Raw genomic sequence first — 19174 nt, forward strand, 5'->3', positions numbered from 1 at the left:
GGTTGACAGAACGGTCTCCACTTATTACAATGATATATGTGGTCACAAACTTCTACAAGGAGCTATTCTAGTTAGCAGTGTCCCCAGAGTCTTCTTGGAAGATTATGTCACAATGAAAACTTTCAGCCCATTCCAAAGCAGAAACCTGTCCAGCACTAAGCTGAGAATGTGGCTGAACCCAAACCCTGGTCTAGATTTTTAGGATCACCTGAATGCAACAGGGTGTGGGGAAATGACTAAGCTGTGTGTGTAGCCATGCACAGTCACTGCACTGGTGGGCAATGGGAGACCACGGTCATCCTCACTTCCACCCCCATCAGTAACCACAAGCCAGCAGGCAGGCTGCCTTCTCTCTGCAAAACGCCCAGAGATCTGGGTGTACCTTCTCCTGGAGCTCTCCCACATCTGGCTCAAAGAGCTGTGAGACAGATGCTGGGCTTCACAGACCAGCATCTGTGTTCCTCACTGTCAGATTGGGACTGGAACTCGAGACTCTCCTAGTCCCCTCCTTCCTGCCTGTCATCAGCCTGGGACAACGGTGCAGCATTCTTGACTGTGGGTTTCCTCAGGCTCGGTGGAGCTCAGGAGGGCTTCACTCACACTGATAGTTGAGTTTATAGTTGACAGTCCAGCTCTTACATACAATGGTCATCTTATGGAGCAGTCAAGGGAAGGGTTTTTCAGAATAGGGCTGCGAGCCCTCGCCTCTGTGAACACCAGTAAGGCTCCTTAAAGGCCATGCGTGCCTCTGTGTGGCAGCCTGATCTCCTCGGGGTAAATACAGCTTCACATGATCATGCTCAATGGCCGCTCACCTTCCTCCATCTTCAGTGGATGGTGGCTTGAGACCTGCCTGGATGTGACTGGCTCTAGTTCCCATGAAGGTGCCCTGCTCAGATTGCCCTAGGAAACATGTCAGACTCTGAGAGAGCTCAGCACTCGAACGTGAGGCCTCAGAGCCCCAGGAACCCGGGCTTATAGCACCAACTGAGCTGTTGGAAACATTGCCACTCCTTCTGTTGGAGATGTAGCCACTCCCGTTCTCGAAGTCCTCTGAGTTCAGGGGATACCTGATCTCCTGAGCAGATCCTGGGCCTGACTTTCTAGGGTAATAGATACCAAAGCTAATTTTAGAAGGACCCCAAAGACCCACTGGCACCTGCCTGTGTGACAAAGACAAACACCTCTGAGAGTTACTTGGAATTCTTAAAGGCCGGACACAGGTAGCTGTGGACTTCATGGGGGTGTGATGGACTTCATGAGCAGCCATTGCTGGGGACATGGGGGGAAATGAGTCATTTGGGCCACATTTAGAGTTGCTGAACAAGGCATGCACCACACCTTCAAGTGGGTCCAGTTGGAATCTTCTGGGTCTGGATTAACCTGCCCATCCACGGAGCAGAGTGGGAAAACCTGAGTGTTGGGGGTATGGCTTCATGGAGGCTGTGTTACAGGGAGGGTGGGAGGCATGTGTCTCTCATCACCTCACTCGGACAATCTCGATTGAGACCATTAAAGACACTGAGTGGAACTGTGAGGGAAGTCCCCGCCTGGGCCACAGACCTGGGCCACACTCCTCTAGTAAGCAGACACTGAATCTACCCTCCCACACATCCAGCAGGCCCAGTCCTCTGCCACCCAAGCCACACGGCACCAAATCTCCATGAGGAAGCGACAGATGAAGTTTTTATACGTGTGAGACAAGATTCAGTCGGTATAAAATGTGCACCTCTCCTCCCCGTCCACCAACAGAAGAACCTCACACTGAAACCCACATCTATCCCATCTTGAGATGGCGACTGAGATTAGCTCCAAGTAACTCCCCAAACTTTATGTTCTGCTTTCAAGCTAAGAACTGAGCGCCCAGAGTTCAGATTTATCCACTTAGCCAGGCGTACTGATCGAGGGACCTTCTCCATGCTTTGTCTCATGGGCTGCCAGGATTGGTCATATTAGCTGGTGACACGAGGCCTCAGCTAGCATCTGAAAAGCTTGCGTGTAGTGCAGTTCAGAGTCTGATCATGCTCGCAGGGAGTAGGTGGAGGCTAGGACAAGCTCCAGGACTGGGTGGGTGGGCCGGTTGGGGAGGTCACAGGAAGCTACCCTGACTTCAGGATAACCCCGGGTAACACCCTAGAGGTGATGCTGATAAGCGAAAGATTTTTGATACGGAGAACCTAGCCAGTCTCAACGGAAGTCAGGGAACAAGGGGCCCTCATTAAGGGAGGGAGGGACATAGTTGCCAGACCCAACCAGAAAGCATAGGTGTAGGGCTGGGGTGAGGAATATGGACCAGAATGCTACTGCCACGGGATAAAGGATGGCAATGACTGTGTAGCCCTATTTGCTTAAACCCCAGCTCTTTTTGTTCTAGGTACCACCTCATAGTTTTCAAGTTTCCCGGTCTGAGCGATCCATAGCCACCCTAACCATGGCTCGACACACTCCATGCCAGGCAGGCAATTTGGATGCCAAGAGATATCCTGAGCTAATAGGTCCAGGAGCCCATCTGTAATGATCCCTTCCCCTCCTCTCTCCCTTACCCCATGCCCTTCTTTCCCTCAGAACACTTTTCTACCTCAGCTTCTTTGCACTTGAATGGATCTCACAGTGCTGGCTCCTTCTGACCATCCCAAAGGCCTGCTTCTAAGCAACTTATCCACAAGACCAACCCATTGCCACTCACTCTCTCATACACCTTTAAAGAATATCAGTTTTTCCTGTGGCATCCACAGCCCCCACATTGTGTACCGTCTCTCTCAGGGTCCACCAGGACTGTATGTCAATTGTGGTTCTGTTAGGCTCTTATGTGGCCTCTCATTCTGGGACCCTCACCAAAGGACCAGCTGACAAACAGAATATGTTGCTTTTACAGCAGGAGGCAAAGACTCCAAGGGACAGAGTCCTCCCAACCCCACCCCATCTGCAAGCATTGATACTTTGAAAATAGCTGGGTCATGTCCACTTACAGCTCCATGTTCTAAAATTCATCAAAAGCACAAGCCAAGTTCAGTTAGAGTAGAAAAAACAGTATTGCCCACCAGAATGTAGAGTAGAGATGGGGAGCAGGGGAGGGGGACAGAGGCAGCGGGTAGCATCAGTCATTACAATAAACAATGACTTTTGCACAAAATGAAAGGCAGAAGCATATATGTCTTGATCATCCTTCTTTCCGATTATAATCAGATGGTTAGAGAGTCTTGGCTCCTGTTTTTCTTACAGTGACTGTTAGTGATGCTGTGCTCTGGGTTTTATGGTGTAGGTAGGAACCAGCACTGTAGAAGTGAGAGTGGACTTTGCTTGGAAGATGCTTGGCTCTCTGGGATCTATGAGCAGCAATGTTTTACTCTTTAGCTCTCTGTCTGCTGGAGTTGTAGCTCTTTGGGTACCATGGCATGATGTCAGTGAGCCTGACTACAGACGCCATGACGGCAGTCAGGAAAGATAAGTGTGGAGTGGGTAGGACCCACATGGCTCAGAATATGGTGCTCAACCGTTTTACAGGCGAACAAGAGACGGAACCATTCTAGAAAAACAGAAATAGCCTAGGGAGAAAAAGCAGGCAGACGGTGAGCATGGCACATTTGTAACGCTGCCAGTCCTGTGGTCTGTCTGGACCGTGGGGCCGACTCAGGCAGGATGAAGATCAAAGGGGTTGGCAAAGGCTTTTCATCGTAGTGACTCTGGTGCCATTTAAAGAGTCTAGACTTCTTCCTCTATGCAGCAGGGAGTTTTTTAAGAACACTCCAGACAAATACTGAACAGGCAGAATTTGCGATGTGCAGAACTGACGATCCAAATGGCGCCAACAAGGAGAATGGATCATGGAGGAGGAAGATATCAAGTGTGAGGTCAGAGAAGTGCAACACGGGGATGGGGCTCAACCTCTGGGATGTGATGAAGATGATGTGTCAGTCACAAGAGATGCTGAAGAGAACCAGTAAGAAAAAGAAGTTAGTCACTGATGGGCTATGGCGGTGGTTCTCAACCCTCCTACTGCTACAGCCCTCTAATACAGTTCCCCGTGCTGTGGTGACCCCCAACCATAAAATTACTTTTGTCACTACTTCATAACTGTCATTTTGCTACTGTCATGAATTGTAATGCGATCCCTTTGGAAGAATCATTTGACTCCAAAGGAGTCACAGCCTCCAGATGGAGAACCATTGGGCTATAAGGCAATGGTATATTTTGCTTAGGCCCCTGGAGTTGTCATTCCCAGAGGAAAGACCTGTAGGAGGCTTTTGGAAAATGGTGAAGAATTTGGTTTGAAACGCCAGTGGAAAAGCTTGGTAAAGACATGTGACAGGCAGTTTACGACGACATCTGCAGGGTGCATCTGAACATCCCTTGATTCTGGGTGGCTTCCTCTTGCAATGCATATCCCAGGGTTCTCAGAGGGAACCAGGGCTGGGGTTGGCCTTCCTTCTAACAAGAATGGACCCCGCCAGGTACCCATATCACCGGAGACTCTCACACAGCTTCTTTGAAAGTCACAACGTTGGGTGATAACTTTAAGAAAGCTCCAACCCGAGAGATTATATCAAGAAAGATGGAGGGAGAAGTTAGCAGACACTGACTGTTGGGGGTGTTGCTCTGTTGGTAGAGTGTAGGCGAGGTCCTGGGTTCAATCCTCAGCACCGCACACACCAGGCTTAGCTGTGGTAATCTTGGCACTAAGGAGGGGTTCAAGATCACTGTTAGCTACACACTGAATTCAAGGCCTAGGATACATAAGACTTTCTCTTTAAAAACTGGAATAAAATTTTACATCTGTATCTATATATAAAGATAGATTAATATATCTTGCAATATAATATACATTTGTATGTATGATATATTCTGCAGTCTATATTATATATTTGCACATAAATACATATATATTTGTATATATAAATATATCATATATATATGTATATATATACATATATATGATATATATACATATATATGATATATATATGATATATATATATATATATGGCAAAAGAAACAAAAGAGCGTTTGTGAGACTTCTGCTCGCCTCTCAGCCGTGCTATCCATCAACACTGATACCTCAGTTTGCTGATCCGGAGACGCACGATGAGGCAAGAAGGCTCTGATTGGGCCGCTTGCACTCTGCTGCATAAAACCACCCAAGGAAGCAAATTGGCATCGCTGTAAGTTCATGGTTACCAATTTCAGTCAGGCCTGCAACAGCGCCCAGCAATCCATCTGCGTTCTCCAGTCTGTTCTCCTCTAGGCTGTGGAAGCTGCCACAAGCATTCTCTGCTCCCCTAAACCCACCCCAGCTCTCGCATCGCCCTTGAGAATGACCTTGCCCTCGGCTTCCCGGACGACACACTCGACTTTTGAGTCTAAAGACAGCAAGGCCCATAGCGTCCTCACTTCCTCATCCTTCCCTCCTTTTGTAAGAGGTGATCCAGCATTTCTCTCATCAAAACATCAGAATAGAGTAAACATCAAGAAAAAGATTTCAGGGCTGGAGGGATGGCTCAGCAGTTAAGATTGCGTCTGCTCTTGTGGAGGACCCAAGTTCAGTTACCAACATCCACCGGAGATGGCCCATGACCACTTCATATCCAAGGGGTCCAACGTCATCTCTGTACTCGGGAGACACCTGCATGCATGCACAGACCCACGCACATGTAATTAAAAATTAAATAAAGCTTTAACAGAGCCAGGTTTAGACTTATGGTTTCAAGACCTTCAAATACCTTTAGTGCCACCAAGGGTAGAGGGGAGGGAAGCCTGTCTACTGCTGGGATCATAGCTCAGAAGGGACAAGTGCCTAACATGTGTGACATTCTGGGTTCAATCCCCAGCACGTCAAACAGCATGTGATGGTGCAGATTTGTAACTCAAGGGCTGGGGGGAGCGGGAGCAGGAAAATCAGAAAGTCGGGGCAATCCCCTGGGAAATACTTAATTTGAAGCCAGTTGGTCTACATGAGACGGTTAAAGAATTGAAATATTCCTCCTCCTGGGAGCCGTCTTTCCATACATGTGACTGCTGTTTCTCCTTCCTGCTCTTAGCTGCGTACCTCAGCCCCGCCAGACTGCCAGACTGTCTCATGTTTTACAGTCCCACGCTATGTCCCTGTATGTTGGGGCAGTAACTGGAACTTAGCACATTTCTTTTCTATAATAACATCCATTTTTCTACCTCTTCATTGACAGACTTTCTTATTTTGTGAGTTGCTTTTTAATCTCCTTGGCCAGTATTTCCATTGCGAATCTCTTTTTGTTGACTTGCGGTCCTTTGTATGTGAAGCAGAGTAAGTGTTTGGTCATGACGAATCACATAGATGTTGTCGAAATTATTTAATCCCAACCCGGGGTCTCTACCCCACCTTAGACCATTTAGTTCCTGGATAAAAACCTTTATATTTGCAATAAGCCTTAAACAATACACAAGGTGGGCAGCTACCTATCCTCTATGCTGTTAGAACGTAGTTTCCTGTCGATAACTTCAAGTTATCACTTACAATTTACCAAGTTCTATCTGGGCTGCTCTTATCTTCCGGTGGCCAGCCCTCATGGCGTCTTCTCCTTCCTCCCTACTCCACCTTCTCCCTTCCTGCTCCCTCTCCAACCCATAAGCCCAGGAAACCTAAACCCCACCTAGGTCTCTTCTTCTCAACTATTGGCTGTTGACCTCTTTGCTTACCAATCAGAAATAACTTGGGGCCAAGGTATTCGTACATGTGGACTACCTAGTCTCTGGGACAACCTGGTCTTGGGCCCTGCCCCTGCACTTAACATTACCATAGATAACAAAAGACCAAACCCTGAACACAGGGGGTTTTCCTCCATTTGTTTCCCACCATTTAGCTTTTATTTATTAATTTTTGAAATACAAACAGTTTCCATTTCTTTAGTATGGAGTAATAATGGTTTTCTTTATGATTTGTGACTTTAGAATAAGGCTCACAAGTTACTCTCCCATCTCAGAACTTACACAAACCTTCCTTATGTGTCTCTAAATGGACACAGCCAGGCTCCCTCTGCCTTCAATTCTTTCGGGACTCTCTGGATAGCATAATTGTCTTCTTTAACAAGGTCTACCTATAATTTCTCCTAGTATTTCTGTGACACATTTAGTGAGATATGGACCTATTCTTTTCAACAACTGATTAGCCTTTTATCTTAGTATCTTGTCTATATCTTGTCTACTTAAAACCCCACATTGGTTGCATGCTACTGAAGACTTTTTTTATCCAGTTACATTGATCTTTCATTTGTAATCAACGTGTACAGATATTTTTATTGTGGCTTTGTAACAAGTGTTAATGCATTAAATTTAGTGTCTGCCTTCGTAAGCCTTCCCGACACTGGGGGGAATCAGGTATCCTGACTGAAAACTGGCTGTCAGAGTTCATCATCCCAGCTCCATCACTGAAGGCTGTGTGACTATAAGCAGGCTACTTGAGCTGTTAGCCTTGATTTATGTGTCTGCAAAATGGGGTTATTCCTGACATTTGTCCCCTCAATGATTGCTGCTAAGGAAACTCATAATGAGGTGATGGCACTCTTGGAATGACAACCAGAACCTCATTTGCCACCAGTGCTGGTATCAAAGAGAGCTTGGCTATTTTGATCTGTTTGTTCTAACGGAGACACATTTTTATAGGTTCCAGAATAAATAATTGGCATGGATCTTACCTAGAATCGGGTTCAGTTTATACTATGATGTAGGATAATTGAAGCCTTAGCAATGTCACCTCTCTCTAAACCGGAGTATCGTTTCTGTCTCTGTCTCTATCTCTGTCTCTGTCTCTGTCTCTGTCTCTCTGTCTCTGTCTCTGTCTCTGTCTCTCTGTCTCTGTCTCTGTCTCTCTGTCTCTGTCTCTGTCTCTCTGTCTCCCTGTCTCTGTCTCTGTCTCTCTGTCTCTGTCTCTGTCTCTGTCTCTCTCTCTTTGTCTCTGTCTCTCTGTCTCTGTCTCTCTGTCTCTGTCTCTGTCTCTCTCTCTTTGTCTCTGTCTCTGTGTGTGTGTGTGTGTGTGTGCGCGCGCGCGAGTGCATGTGTGAAGCTTTCTTTTCAATATCAGACCAGGGTGTGTCTGTTCCCGGGCTGAGTTTGATCTGCTGGTTCTTTACCTCTGGTGTGTGAGGGGGGGGGGGATATGAATATGCCCATCATCCCCACATTGTCATGGAAATCTGTTATCTGGGTGAATTTAAACTGCTTGCATATTGCTAATGTGTCTGACACTGTGAAGCAAAGCGCTGGCCTTGAAATTGTCCCACCCACTAACCAGTTTCCCAACTCCTCCGGATTTTTCCTTCATATTCATTTTGGAAAGACAAATTTGCCTGGGAGTTCCTGCATCAGGTCACAGCTGTGTGTTTATTAATGTGTCGCATGCTGTCTTTTATGATTAGATTATCACCTTAATGTTTTTAGTCTCCTCTTTCATTTTCCATGTATAAATATGCGCGCACGTGTTGTGTGTGTGTGTGTCTGTCTGTCTGTGTCTGTGTGTGTCTGTGTCTCTGTGTGTGTCTGTGTATGTGTGTCTGTGTGTGTGCATGTTTGTGTATATGTGTGTGTCTCTGTGTGTGTCTGTGTGTGTCTGTGTGTGTGCATATTTGTGTATATGTGTGTGTCTGTGTGTGTGTGTCTGCGTGTGTGTCTATGTGTGTGTCTGTGTGTGTATATGTTTCTGTGTGTGTGTCTGTGTGTGTGCATGTTTGTGTATATGTGTGTGTGTCTGTGTCTGTGTGTGAGTGTCTGTGTGTGTGTGTGTATGTATATGTGTCTGTGTGTGTCTGTGTGTGTGTCTGTGTGCATGGGTCTGTGTGTGTCTGTATGTGTCTGTGTATATATCTGTGTGTATGTGTGTATGTGTGTCTGTATGTGTCTGTGTGTGTGTCTGTGTGTGTGGGTCTGTGTGTGTCTGTATGTGTCTGTGTGTGTATCTGTGTATATGTGTGTATGTGTGTCTGTGTGTGTCTGTGTGTCTTTGTGTCTGTGTGTGTGTATGTGTGTCTGTGTGTGTATGTGTGTCTGTATGTGTGTGTCTGTGTATGTGTGTCTGTGTGTGTGTCTGTGTGTGTATCTGTGTATATGTGTGTCTGTGTCTATGTGTCTGTGTGTGTGTGTGTGTGTGTGTGTTTGGATCCATATAAACACATAGAATATACTCTATATATTTTGAGTAGACCAACCAGAAATCTTTCTATTTGTCTCTTCAGAAGCCAGCCTGTATTGTCTGCTTTTACTGCTTCTGAATTTATTCTCCCATCTCTCCATAATCCTGTTTACTTAGTCTCTCTGTAACTCTTTCTGAGTAAACACTCACTTTGGTTTTTATTTCTTTATTACTAAATCATGGTTAAGGCTAAGAAACTGTCCCCTCCCTTCAGCTTTGTGCTGGCCTCATCAATCCAGAGGCACTGGTATTGCCTGCTCAATTCTTCTTTCCCCTTTGGACTCAGAAATTTATTTGAAGGGTTCAAGAAATTAGGCATTTTTCTTGATTCTCTCATGGTTGATTTCATGACTTTATCAGAGAACAGACGTAAATGTCATGAGACCGCTCTTCCCAGCATTTCACCTGACCGCACTGGCCTCTGAGTTGCTTCCATTTAACTTGAGTTTGAATTTGGAATGAGTGACACGGAGCACCTGCTGAATGTCACCCCCTGTCCTATAGATGGCTTAACAGCCAAGAGGATGCACCAAGTTCTTATCCCTGTGACATTTGCATGCTTGCAAACAGAACAACAGGTTTTGTTCTGCGGCTGAATTTGTTTAAATAGCCTTGCAGCCTAATATAAGGTCCATGTTTTCAATATTCTGTGAGCAACGAGAAAGGTCGTATCTCAGGGGTGCAAGCTTGGGTGAGGCATCGGCAGGCTGAGGCAAGGGGATCACCGGGTGGGGCTACAAAGCAAGGATGGATGGATAGATAGATAGATAGATAGATAGATAGATAGATAGATAGATAGATAGATAGATAGGTAGATAGGTAGGCAGGTAGGCAGGCAGGCAGACAGACAAACAGGCGGGCAGGCAAATGGACAGGCAGACAGATCAGAGACAAATGAAACCAGGCATTATAGCCCATATCTCCCAGTACAGGACGGAGGATTACAAGGCTACCCTTGGCTGTGCAGAGAGTTCAAGGATAGTTTGGCATATGTGAGACCCTGTTTCAAACGAGCAGAACAGGTTGTGTTCCAAGTTTAAAAGCCACAGAGTCTATGCCTATCATTATAGCTTTTGGATCATCCTCATCTTTATTTATTTTTTTGGTCCTCAGACTTAGATATTTTCTTGTGTCTGTATGGGTGCCTTGGGGCACACAAAATTCTAACGGATGCGTCTTCATTCTGGAATCCTCCCATCCATGCAGTAAATATCTTCCCTGGCCTTTAAGTCTTTGTCAGGATTAGTGAAGGCAACCGCGGTCCGATCAGCCCGTCATTTTAATTGGCATTTTGAAAGCAGTGGAGCTAGCTAGCACAAGGACACCAGTAGGAAACCACGGTGAGTTTTCCACCTGCGTTTCGCACTCAGGACCAATGTCAGATTCCTATTGGGTGCACGGATTACACACCCAGTTGTTAATGAGCTTTGACCATTGTTATTTCTCCAGTCCAGGTCACATGAGAGCCCTGTGATGTAAAACTTTGCTCCAGGTCAAGATTCTCAAACCCCACCTGGTTACCACTTGTGCATCGGAGGCTCCCGGTCTCTCCCCTCTTCTAAGCTGGATGGTTGACAGTGGTGATGAGATTCGATTACAGCCCCTTTTGGTATGCTTCCTCATTCGGGACACGGAGAAACCAGTGCCTCCCATTCACTGATGGACCATGATAATGCGACCTGTGTGTGCTATTCCACAGCAGGAAAGAGTAGAGCCCTGTGGGACAGAGAGCACTTCCTTTGTCTGCCCTCCCTGGGACAGGTCTGGGTCATCTCTAGAGCTGGAAGGGCGAGCGTTGAAAGGCTACATCCTTGCTCTCAGCAGTGCCAGTTAATCAGCCCCGGCTCTCTCAGAGTGCAAGAAGAAATGTCTTGAGAGCTTTCCAGAAAGCTCTTGACCTTAAAGAAGGACCAAGAGTCAGGAGTAACATAATAGCAGAGAGTTGAGTGTTAAATTTAAAGCTCTCTCGCTCTCTCTCACTCTCTCTCATTCTGTGTGTATGTTTGTGTAGGAGTGTGTGTGTGTGTGTGTGTGTGTGTGTGTGTGTGTAAGTGTGTGGGGGGATGTGGGGTGAGGTGTATATGTGATGTATGTGTGTGAGATATATATGTGCTGTGTATGTACGTATGATACGTGTCTGCATATGGTGTGTGGGTGTGTGTGGTGTATGTGTGTGAGGTGTATATGTGTGTGAGGTGTATGTGTGGTATATGTGTTATATGCAGGTACACACACATACAAAGGCCAGAGGTCAACCTCAGGTGTCTTCCTCCATCACTATCTACCTTATTTTTTGAGGCAGCACCTCTCACTGAACCTGAAGTTCCTTGTTCGGTCTAGGCCGGCCAGCCAATGAGCTTCAGGGATCTGCCCATCCCCACCTCTAGTGCTGGACGTACCAACCGACCTGCAACTTCTGCACCTGGCTTGTCCATGGGAGCTGGGATCTCAAGTCTTGCCCTTGCATTGGAGGCATTTTGCTCACTGTGCCATTCCTCCAGACCCTAGAACTTCTTGCCCCTGACTGTTAAAGAGCACCCTAATGTCTGGGCCCCTTTCACCAACTAAATAGGAATATTTGGGGACCCAAGCAGTGGTGAACTTGAACCCTCTCTCCAAAGTAAAGGCTGAGTGGCCGTTGGTCAACTGTTCAGGCTTGCTTTGTCCCAGCTGTGTGTCTCATCCCCATTTGAGGGATTTGTTTTACCAGCAGACGAGCCTGTATGCATTTGTTGTTATAAATTAAATCCTGTCTTCCTTTTAAAGCATCCTGCTTTGCATGTCCTCGTCTTAAACATCCACGGATTTTTCCTTTGAATTTTACTGGTTATTTTTTTTTTCTTTCTAAATTGACTGCTTTGCTTTCTCCCCTTTCGGTAATTTTGAAGATAAGCTACTTCATATTCTATTACTAATTACACTTAACATCTTTAAATACATGCTCTAACCTATATTTCTCTAATTAACCACAGAAACTATAAAACAGACTTTCTTGCAAGATGAGGAAATTAGCATATCTCCTCCCTCCACCTTTCCCCATGATATCAGTAGAATCTGAAATATTTTACCCCAGGGTTCTGACTGGAATGATATTGCATGTGTTCTCTTCCAACGAACATTTGTTACACTCACGTCCCATTTTACAACCACCTTCACAGCAGTTATCCAGATTCATTACTATATTTGTTCCTTGCCGACTTTTTATTTTTTATGAACCACACCTTTCTGTTACTTGAATTCTTCATTTTGATTCATCTCTTTGTTAGATAGAGAAAAAAAGAAACCCAACAACCTCCAAGTGGCATTTTATGACATTCATATGAATACTCTATTCCCTGAAACCTTTGTTATCTGAGAGCAGTCTCCAGTCATCTTGGCTCTAACTGTCTGACTGGATCACATCCTACATTACTTGAGTCCACATCTGTACCATGTCTCAGAGAAGTGCCTGGAGGGTCACTCCCCATTATTTTCCTTAGGATCCCGAGTTGACTCAAATGTCCATCCATTTCTACAGAGTCTGGTTAATTCGGTTGCCTGAGTTTTGGAACGGGATGTCCTAATAGCTTGGCATCTCCATGTCACCGTCTTTTCAGGGTGTATGATGCTCATTGATTCATTCAGGAAGCATTAATTGAGCAACTACTGTGTTCCAGATGCTATGACAGCCATTAGAAGTTCCAAAGGATCGAGTGGGAAAGACTTCTGCTCTCAGAAGTATCTTCTGGGGGGTTAATGTGTTACGGTGAAGAGGGCAAGTCTACAATGTGCTGATCAAGTGACAAGATGATTGGCCAGAGATGCAAATGTGTCATGTATAACTGCTCTCAGGGTCCCAAGTGGTACCCGTCAAGGCCTAGGGGTATAGCTCGGTGGTTGAATGACTGTCTGGCATGTAAGGGGGGTTCACGTCCAGCACCACGAGGAAAACAAGGCAAATGGTTCCTTTGCACAGAAAGACAAATGATTCGAGTGCTGGTGTGGTGATACCAGTGTGCTGATGCCAGCATTGTCGTGGCCATGCTGGAGTGGTGATGCCCACGTGGGGGTGCTGGGTTCGAGTGCTAGGAATTAAATTCTCACATCAGATCCATTCCACGCACATGTTTCCTGTGTCCCAGCTCATGTTTAGTTAGAAATCATGGTGTCTTTGTCTTCAGTCCATCTTAGACTGTACCACAGGCTGTCTCCTGTCTGTCCTGAAGGTCCTTACCCTTGGATATCACTTGTATGATGCTCCATCTGGACTCAGTGAAATCTCGAGCCAGCATGGACATCCCTCTTGAGCCTTCTTTAGTGCTGTCAGCATGTCTGGGTACACAGCAGATCTGCAGATGTGAGGAGCCTCCTTAAGGACTCCGTGGGCAGACTCAGACCCCGTGGGCATTCTTTGTTTCCTGCTGGGAGACAAAGTGAAGGGGTAACTGAGCTTTCTTCCTGGGGGCAGGATGCTTGGACTGAAACTTGGCACTGCCATTCGCGAGTTACTGTGCCCTTGGCAAGCCACTTACACTCTCTGTGTCCCGGCGTCTTCGTTTTTAAATGAGGTCGATGGTAGGTACTAACTACCCTGTGGTGTTACTGTGATAGTTAGACTGAGTCTGCAATGGGAATACTTAGAACACTGTGTATACTTAGCAAATGCTCGATAATATATAATAGTCACTAGCGCCAACTTTATCTTGCACTCCCTAAAAGTCCTTCTCTCCCCTTGCCTCAGTTCTTTCTATGCTTAAGCAATAATGCAAGAACGAACTGGCTAGATCTTAGGGTCTGAGCCGTTTGCCATTGCTGCTGCTGAATTGAATCAGAGAGCTTCCAGCAGAGCTGGAAAAGGGAATACTCCCTTCAGAAAGACCGTGGGTGGGACAGACAGAACCAGCATGAAACAGGGGTTCATATTTCCTGCGTGTTTGTTTTCTTTTAAGTTTAGCAAAAAAAAAATGATTTTCTTTTACTTTTCTTTTTGTTTCCAATTGTGTTTGTTTTTTGAGACAAACTTTCTCTGTGTAGCCCCGGTTATCCTGGAACTCACTCCATAGACCAGGCTGGCTCCAAACTCAGAGATCCACCAGCCTCTGCCTCTCAAGTGCTGGGACTAAAGGCTTGTGCCAGCAACCCAGATATATCCATCTAAGCTATCCGTATTGTGTGGGAGTGTGTATATGTGGGAATGCATGCACGTGTTTGTTTCTCTGTAGTTGCATATTCCTGCATGGCTGTGTATGTGTGGGTGGGTGGGTGTTCATGTCATTGTGCAAGGAGGCCAGAGGCCAAACTTCAGTATCTTTCTTCAGGTGCCATCCTCCTTGCCATTTGAGGTAGGGTCTCTTCCTTGAAACCTGGATCTCACTGACGAGGCTAGGTTGGCTGGCCAGCAAACCCCAGAGGTAGCCTCTCTTCACCATCCCAGCGCTGGGACTCTAAACGCATACCTACCATACCCTGCCTTTCACGGGATGCTGGGGACCGAGCTCCAGTCTTTATGAGGTCACACTCACGAGCTGAGCCACCTCCCTAACCCTGGAGTATCCATTTCATTAACACTGCGCATAACTATGAGCGCTAAAGGGGGACTTACACAGTGGCTTGTGTTCAGTTTTCTCTCCTCATGGCGCTGTGTGTTTACAGTGAGCCTGTGTCACTATTACAGCCACACAAAAAATTAAAGGTTATCTCATTCGGAAAGAAGTCACCCAGAAACCTACAACCCCAATGCAGCTCTTATTTGGGGGCTCCTGTCCAATCTTTGCCCATATATAAACAAGCATTTAATAACTATCATCAAGAGTACGCATATAATTTTATGACCTACTATTTTACTTAAAACGATAGTTAGCACTCTTTCCGCAGGGCCGTATTTATCAATTTAATGATGGCCTTCACACCGCGCCACATTAAAGGCTGTAATTTTCTTCCCTTTATTGGACTGACATATAGGTGGTTGGCATTTTTCCTCTGGGATAGAATTATGTCACCATCAACATCTTTGCTCCGGTGCCTCGTTTCCCTTTGAATTCATTCCTAGAGATTGTGAGCCGGGAGTGTTCTAGTGGTCTGCAACTCTTAATAAGAAATCACGCACTCCCTTCCCAAAGGATTGCGTCAACTTGAATCGGCAGCATGCAATGGGCGCATATGTGAGCTCCCATACAGCCTCAGTGGGTTGAGTTTTAGGGTCTTGCTTGGTGCTTTCTCTCGTGCCGTGCCCTACATCTTCGCAGTGGTTCCTACCTGAATCCTCCGAGTGCACTCTTGGCTTGATTTGGGGAGCAGTCCTAGAGTAATGGAAAGAGTTCTCGTCAATAATGAGATGTTCCCCGTAGCCAAACAGAGCTATTGCAGTTCTTGTGTCTCTCCCTCTTATTGTTTCCCTTCTACACATCAGCTCGGTATGCTGGTTTGCTTCTCCATGCATCGTGGTGTTCTCCCTCAAGCTCCCTGTAGGGTCTGTTGGGAATTGGCATGAGGATGGCTCAAGGCTTCCAGAAGACTTGACCCTCAGAGTACAGTGAGGAGAAATGACAGGTCCCTGTCACAGGTCCCTTACCCTGTTCTTCAAAGGCCTTGGCCTCTGAAAGATGGCGCTTATGGGCAGCGTGGCTGTAGTTTGAAGGGGTTAGAGTCCTTATGGGTCTGGTGTGAATCGTCTCCCATCAAAGACATTTGGGGAAAAGAGATGGATGTGGATCCTCTCTCTCTGTTGGGGGATTGTCACCCCTGTATCAGTAAGCCATGTCCTTTTCTTCTACCACAAAGCAAGCTGAGAAGGGTCAGGGGCTGCATTTCTTCACATTGGCTTGAATGGCGATTTCTTCCCCAGAACAAGGGACCAAGGGCAGTGAAAGCTGCCTAGGATGGGCATATGGAAAGAAAGGAGACTAATAGAAAACCAACTCTGCTATATCTGCTCTTGCCAAAGGGGCCCTTCAGTGCTATACCCAGCACGGAACCCAGCATACCTCCCACCTACAGCCTTGAGCCCAGCCAGTCCAGCCCAACCCTGGAGTCGTTCACTCTTTCTGTTTCCCTGAAGGCTACGAAAATGTTTCCAATGTCAGCCCTCAGTGGCCCCTCCAAAATACGGCGGATACCTCCTCACTTCCATCGCTCTTCTGTTTCAGTTTCCTGCTTCTTCAACTTCACCAGTCCCTCTGGGATCGTCCTGTCTCCCAACTACCCTGAAGACTATGGAAATCATCTTCACTGTGTCTGGCTTATCCTGGCCCGGCCCGAGAGCCGCATCCACCTGGCCTTCAATGACATTGACGTGGAGCCTCAGTTTGATTTCCTGGTCATTAAAGACGGAGCCACTGCTGAGGCCCCGGTCCTTGGTACCTTCTCGGGAAATCAGCTCCCTTCCTCCATAACCAGCAGTGGCCATGTGGCCCGTCTAGAGTTCCAGACTGACCACTCCACAGGGAAGAGGGGCTTCAACATCACCTTTACCAGTAAGTGTTCCCCCTGTCACCAGCATCACTGGTGATACCATTGACCAGTGAGTTGACTGTACATACTCCTTCTACTGAGCGAGAGTGCTTGAAGGTGCTCCTATGAGGGATCATCAATGCAGTAGACCAGGTCCAAAGCACGTCCTGCTGCCGGGTCACACATAGAGTTCCCAGTTCCCAGGAAGAAGCACAGAACTATCTGGTGGGCCAGCTACTCATTTCTGAGGTGTCATGGCCTGTAAGCATTTATTTCCTTAGCTGTCTCAAAGGGCATAAAGAAGTCCAGATTTTCCCACCTCCTCCTCCCAGCTCGAAGCAGAGAGACTCTAGGGAAGTTCCTCGGATATAACTCGTCTTTGCTAATTTGCGGGTTCTTCTTTTTCTCACCCTTTGTCTCCCTAGTTCTACCCCTTAACACTAGATGGGAGAGAGAGAGAGAGAGAGAGAGAGAGAGAGAGAGAGAGAGAGCCCTGAATCTACTTTCCTTTTGTTTCTTCTTGGACCACAGCTACTAACAAACTACAATCAACCTCCCTAAATGACCAATAACCACCCATGCTGCCTATTGGGGCTCTAGCATTTATAAACCTTCTGAAATGTTCCCAGAACGCCACACATCACACATAGAAACTGTCTGCAGCTGGCAAAACCACACCTCTACTAGAGCCCAAAGCAGCCCCATAGCCTCACACCTGGGATTAAAATGAAAGCCTATTCTTATCGTATTTTTTTAAAGAATCCAACATTCCAGAACTCTCAAAAATGTCCCTACACTCAGGTTCTCTCGGCAGCTCCGCACTCCTAATCCCAAATCCCCCAATGCCGCTTCCTGTTAACCATTGCCTTTCTACAGTTTGCTTTGCCTGGGCCCCATTGCCCTAATCAGAGAAGAAGCAAAGGCCTTGAGCTATGCTTCCATGACCTTTCCTGCAGGCCTATTGCAGCTGCTCATAAGTCATTTCTCACCGTCTCACAGTCCTTCCCGTGGCCAGTCTGGAAGTTGTCTCCTCAGCTTCTATCCTGAGCCCACTGTCCAGAAGTAACCCGAAGCTAAGCAGTCATGTTTTTCTTATTTCTGTGTCTCCTGAGTTCAGTGGACATGGAGATAGGCAGGACCTTGGACAGAAACCTTCCAGAGAGCAGTAATCTATTATGAGGACACAGGAAACAATAACCCTGGTGAACTTGGCCATGACTGAGAAATTCGGGCTCTGATTGAGACTCCTACACAGACAGAAAGACAGACAGACAGACACACACACACACACACAGGGGGAGGGGGGATGCTCTTTGGTCGCTCATCTGTCTCATGCTCTCCTCCCAGTGCCAGCTCCCGCACTTGTCACAGACGCCTTGCTCCTTATCTCACTGACTTTAGATGCTGTGGGATAGGCCATTTGTAACCCAAGCTAAAGCCCCATCCTATCACCACCCATGCTACAATGTTACAGGCAACAGATTCACTGGAAACGTTCAACCGTCCTGTAGTACCTTGTCACCAGCAGGTTCCTCTCCCAGTGACCTAAGGACAGAAGGAAGCAGAGGGTGTTCTTCTGAGCATGCTGGCGTGACACTGGTGGCTCTGGCCATTAGCTTCTCTGTCCTCATAGCCATCAACTGTGGGCCACGAGGCCTAGAGAGGAACATGTGTCATTCACCTTCCCATCCCTTTGCATGCTCACTGATGTTGGAAAGAGCACCGAACCATTGACATGTAGGTGTATACACATTCATGCAGAGATGTATGCATACACGGGTATGCATGTGTATGTATGTATGTATATAGATACACATACATAGAATATATATACATGCATATATACATATTTATATATACATATATACACATACATACATCTATACACACACATATGTACATGATTGATAGGGTTTTGACTTCCAAGCCTCAAGCTCCAGTCAGCTCTCAATGTCAATGTCATGGTCTAATGAAGATGGGTGGGAGATGGAATCTAGGCTTATGTGATGTTTCAGCCCTGCTTGTGTTCAGTGGTCGTGTCAGAGGGAGGCCTGGAAGCCAGCCTTTCCAATATGGTGCACTCCCATGCAGCCGTGGAGCCTAGCACGATCCTTAGAACAGCTGGAGCATACATGAGCCCTGGCTTCCCAGACAACATCTGGTGCAGGAAGACCAGGAATGTGCTTGGTAGAGAAGGTGGGGGGAAGGTTGGGGATTTAGCTCAGTGATAGAGCGCTTGCCTAGCAAACACAAGGCCCTGGGTTCGGTCCCCAGCTCCGAAAAAAAGAAAAAAAACCGAGAAGTTGGGGGAAAGGGTTTCCTTTCATGCAGGGAGGGGGCGTCCCTTGGAGGATGGGGACTCAGGCTCAGGGAATACAGGATGTCACTAAACCCTTGTCCATCATGTTCTTACCAACATTCATTCTATTTCTGCCTCTGAATGACCAGAGAACTATGGAATACTCTTTATAAGTAAGGAAACTGAGGCTCAGTCACATGATATAAAAAGGTCCAGGAACACATGCTAATAAGAGACAAGGTTCATCATCACTCAGGGTCCCGCCCCTTTTTCTCTCTCGCTCTCTCTCTTGC

At 46.7% G+C, this 19174-nt stretch overlaps 1 protein-coding gene across 3 annotated transcripts in view; it reads left to right on the forward strand.

Annotated features, from left to right (window-relative positions):
- Nucleotides 1-19174, forward strand: part of Csmd2 (CUB and Sushi multiple domains 2) — a 569250-nt gene that overhangs the window by 361898 nt on the left and 188178 nt on the right. For all 3 annotated transcript variants that reach the window (XM_087548710.1, XM_087548711.1, NM_001446899.1), the window contains 1 exon segment: nucleotides 16279-16605. In XM_087548710.1, coding sequence (XP_087404836.1) covers nucleotides 16279-16605 — 327 coding nt within the window.

This window comes from Rattus norvegicus, chromosome 5, assembly GCF_021556685.1.
Source record: "Rattus norvegicus strain SHRSP/BbbUtx chromosome 5, alternate assembly SHRSP_T2T, whole genome shotgun sequence".
NCBI lineage: Eukaryota > Metazoa > Chordata > Mammalia > Rodentia > Muridae > Rattus > Rattus norvegicus.